Below are 3,981 nucleotides of genomic sequence, written 5' to 3'. Positions count from 1 at the left end.
GACTCGGACTTTGCCTGTCTTGACTTGCGACTTGACACGGACTTGAGTGCAAAGACTTGAAACTTGACTCGGACTTGAGTGCAAAGACTTGAGACTTGACTTGGACTTTGCCTGTTTTGACTTGAGACTTGACTCGGACTTGAGTGCAAAGACTTGAGACTTGCAAAGCAATGCCCTGGTCCCACCTCTGCTACTCAGTCTTACTTTGACTTTATGGAAGTTTCTAGATCTCCGTGACTCCTGAAGCTCTGTGTTGTTTGGTCGAGGTGTTTGACTTTATCGGTCGTGTAAACACTTCTACGGGTTGTTTATCTACGAATGTCGTGGAGATTTCTTTTATTTTATTAGTATACGAGAGTGGCTAATCCTTACACACACACACACACACGTGTGCAAACCATTTGAGTTATTACACAGAGGGGCTCAATGATGGAGCTCAAACACAGGCCTGTTTTGTCCTCTGTAATCACACACACACACACACACACACACACACACTAACTGTATTAATAGGAGTCTGTTTTGTGTCAGGCAGGTCTTAATAGGATCAGTGTGAGAGACATGGAGCTGTCTGTCAGTCTAAGTTCATTAACTGATGATAGATAACCTGCGCTGTGTGCCTGCGTGCGTGCGTGCTCGTGCGTGCGTGTGCGTGTGAATTCTTTTTGGTGTAATTTATAGTCCTCAATCGCAGGCCTTATCAGGTGCAGGACACATGGACACCTCCTTCTGTCCTCCTCCTTCTCCTCCTTCACATCTTTTAAACTCTCACACACTGACCTGTATTTCCTCTCCTCTTCTCCCTGCTCCAGTCCTGAATGCTGAAGGGTTCCTTGTGTAATTGCTGTGCTCCTCATCCTCAGCCTCCTGCTGGACTGGCTTTTATCCACCTCTCCTCCTCAATGGCCTCTGCTTGAAGTCTCATCTCTGCTTGTCTACTCTCTTTCTTCTCCTCTCCTCGCCTCCCCTCTCCTTTTCTCTCCTTTCCTTTCCTTTCCTTTCCTTTCCTTTCCTTTCCTTTCCTTTCCTTTCCTTTCCTTTCCTTTCCTTTCCTTTCCTTTCCTTTCCTTTCCTTTCCTTTCCTTTCCTTTCCTTTCCTTTCCTTTCCTTTCCTTTCCTTTCCTTTCCTTTCCTTTCCTTTCCTTTCCTTTCCTTTCCTTTCCTTTCCTTTCCTTTCCTTTCCTTTCCTTTCCTTTCCTTTCCTTTCCTTTCCTTTCCTTTCCTTTCCTTTCCTTTCCTTTCCTTTCCTTTCCTTTCCTTTCCTTTCCTTTCCTTTCCTTTCCTTTCCTTTCCTTTCCTTTCCTTTCCTTTCCTTTCCTTTCCTTTCCTTTCCTTTCCTTTCCTTTCCTTTCCTTTCCTTTCCTTTCCTTTCCTTTCCTTTCCTTTCCTTTCCTTTCCTTTCCTTTCCTTTCCTTTCCTTTCCTTTCCTTTCCTTTCCTTTCCTTTCCTTTCCTTTCCTTTCCTTTCCTTTCCTTTCCTTTCCTTTCCTTTCCTTTCCTTTCCTTTCCTTTCCTTTCCTTTCCTTTCCTTTCCTTTCCTTTCCTTTCCTTTCCTTTCCTTTCCTTTCCTTTCCTTTCCTTTCCTTTCCTTTCCTTTCCTTTCCTTTCCTTTCCTTTCCTTTCCTTTCCTTTCCTTTCCTTTCCTTTCCTTTCCTTTCCTTTCCTTTCCTTTCCTTTCCTTTCCTTTCCTTTCCTTTCCTTTCCTTTCCTTTCCTTTCCTTTCCTTTCCTTTCCTTTCCTTTCCTTTCCTTTCCTTTCCTTTCCTTTCCTTTCCTTTCCTTTCCTTTCCTTTCCTTTCCTTTCCTTTCCTTTCCTTTCCTTTCCTTTCCTTTCCTTTCCTTTCCTTTCCTTTCCTTTCCTTTCCTTTCCTTTCCTTTCCTTTCCTTTCCTTTCCTTTCCTTTCCTTTCCTTTCCTTTCCTTTCCTTTCCTTTCCTTTCCTTTCCTTTCCTTTCCTTTCCTTTCCTTTCCTTTCCTTTCCTTTCCTTTCCTTTCCTTTCCTTTCCTTTCCTTTCCTTTCCTTTCCTTTCCTTTCCTTTCCTTTCCTTTCCTTTCCTTTCCTTTCCTTTCCTTTCCTTTCCTTTCCTTTCCTTTCCTTTCCTTTCCTTTCCTTTCCTTTCCTTTCCTTTCCTTTCCTTTCCTTTCCTTTCCTTTCCTTTCCTTTCCTTTCCTTTCCTTTCCTTTCCTTTCCTTTCCTTTCCTTTCCTTTCCTTTCCTTTCCTTTCCTTTCCTTTCCTTTCCTTTCCTTTCCTTTCCTTTCCTCTTCTCTTCTCTCCTGTCCTCTCCTCTCCTCTCTCTTCAGTGAATCACCTCTCTTCCCTATCCTCGTCTCCTCTCCTTCATCTCCTTTACTTTCCTTCCCTATCCTCTCCTCTTATAACCGTCCCTTCTTTTTTTTTTCTTCCAAGATTAGATTCAGATTTGAACAGTTTAAACTGTCATCATCAAAATGGGAAAATTGATGTGATTGAAAAACCAAACAAACTGTGAGTTGTTTCTTTGGTGAAACATTTTTTTAACGTGTGTGTGTTTTCTCCCATTGACAGACATGGAAGAGAGAACGAACGCAGGCTCCTGGGCGAGTGGAAGCCGATCTTCTAAGGTGACGACAACTTTTGCTCTACCTTTTTTGTACCCCTACTGGTATACTGAACAAACAAGTCCAAGTAAAAATAATCATTTGAAACCTGCTGACATTCCTTGAAACAATCAGAAAAGTTACATTTATTTACACTATTTTTTTTTTTTTTATGTAATTCAGTCTCACTTGTGTCTTTATTCCCAGGCCTACGCTGATGGATCTCAGTACATGGCATCACATGACAACCTCTCACCACCGTACTCTAACTCCAGGCTAGCAGGTAAGCGTCCACACTCACTGTGTTTGTGTGTGTCTCTCTGGTCTTCAAGTGTTGACCCTCTGGACTAATTGTCCTCAGTGAAACCATGATTGGACACTTGAACTCTCCAGGTCCAGTTGTGATGTGTTTGTTTTATAGATTCAAACGTTTCTGTGTCCCTACGGAGATTTTTGTCTGTTTCAAATTGAAAATTTCAAATACAGTTAACCCAGGAATAAAAAAAACCAAAGGTAAAACAGTTATAATGTCTGTTATAACTGTTTTCCTCTGTTGTTGTTGTTGACTACTGTTGTTCTCTGACTTCCTGTTGTTTCTGAACGAAGTTATGAAAAGTTAGCTTTGGTCGAGAGACGTGGTTTTTAATCATTTTCTGTCATGCCCCCCCTTGTGGACAGAAATGTTTTCACGCCCCGCGAATTGAAATCCTATTGAGAACCTGATAACGTGTATATTTTTATCTGTACAAACCACTGTATGTGTTGCTGCCCCCTAGTGACTGGAGGCTTGTTATCATTCAAGCATTACAGCAGTGGTACACTTATGTCCACGTCCCCAGGGGGTCCCGCCGCACTCTTTGAGAAGTACTGCTCTAGTCAGTTGTCTTTTCAAAACAGCAGTAAAAAGTTAAGAAGGTGAAGAGGAAATGTCACTAACGGATCGTGAAACAAACTTACACTGAATGTCCCAGTCTGGCCGTTTCTCTCTCCTCCTTGTTCTCTCTGAGTGCCAGGCAGCGTCTGCTGATTTACCCATGATGCTCTCTGCCTCTGGCTCTCTGGGATGTGGCGCCAGTTGTGAGCAAATGGCCACTAACACAGATAATCTTCCTCTGTTTTGAGGACACACACACACACACACACAAACTGAGAGCATCATTATCTTTGATTGCATTCATCAAATACGGAGGCCGGCAGATCTGACTCTACCTCAGGGCTGTCAAACTCATTACCACCAGGGGGCCACATCAGCAATACAGTTCCTGTTGAAGGGCCGGTTTTAAATGGAAGACTGTGTAGATCAGGGGTCTCCAACCCCTGGTTCGCAGACCAGTACCAGTCCATAGGTCCTTTGGTACCAGCCCGCAGTGGGACAGAGTGAAAAAATGAAAAAATTCTAATTTACT

General features: G+C 42.9%; 2 protein-coding genes across 6 annotated transcripts in view; one reads left to right on the top strand and one right to left on the bottom strand.

Moving 5' to 3' along the window:
* LOC103389085 (ephrin-A5-like) overlaps positions 1–3,981 on the bottom strand; it is a 1,154,841-nt gene that overhangs the window by 895,504 nt on the left and 255,356 nt on the right. The gene's annotated exons all lie outside the window — the stretch shown is intronic.
* Positions 1–3,981, top strand: part of tcf4 (transcription factor 4) — a 189,288-nt gene that overhangs the window by 39,533 nt on the left and 145,774 nt on the right. For all 5 annotated transcript variants that reach the window (XM_025062761.1, XM_025062763.1, XM_025062762.1 and 2 more), the window contains 2 exons: positions 2,544–2,599; positions 2,783–2,858. In XM_025062761.1, the coding sequence (XP_024918529.1) occupies positions 2,544–2,599; positions 2,783–2,858 (132 nt within the window). The remainder of the gene's footprint in view (positions 1–2,543; positions 2,600–2,782; positions 2,859–3,981) is intronic.

The sequence above is a fragment of the Cynoglossus semilaevis genome, chromosome 14 (assembly GCF_000523025.1).
Source record: "Cynoglossus semilaevis isolate Cse_v1.0 chromosome 14, Cse_v1.0, whole genome shotgun sequence".
Lineage (NCBI taxonomy): Eukaryota > Metazoa > Chordata > Actinopteri > Pleuronectiformes > Cynoglossidae > Cynoglossus > Cynoglossus semilaevis.
The sequence above is the reverse complement of the archived record's forward strand: the minus strand, read 5'-3'. Positions and strand labels throughout refer to the sequence as shown.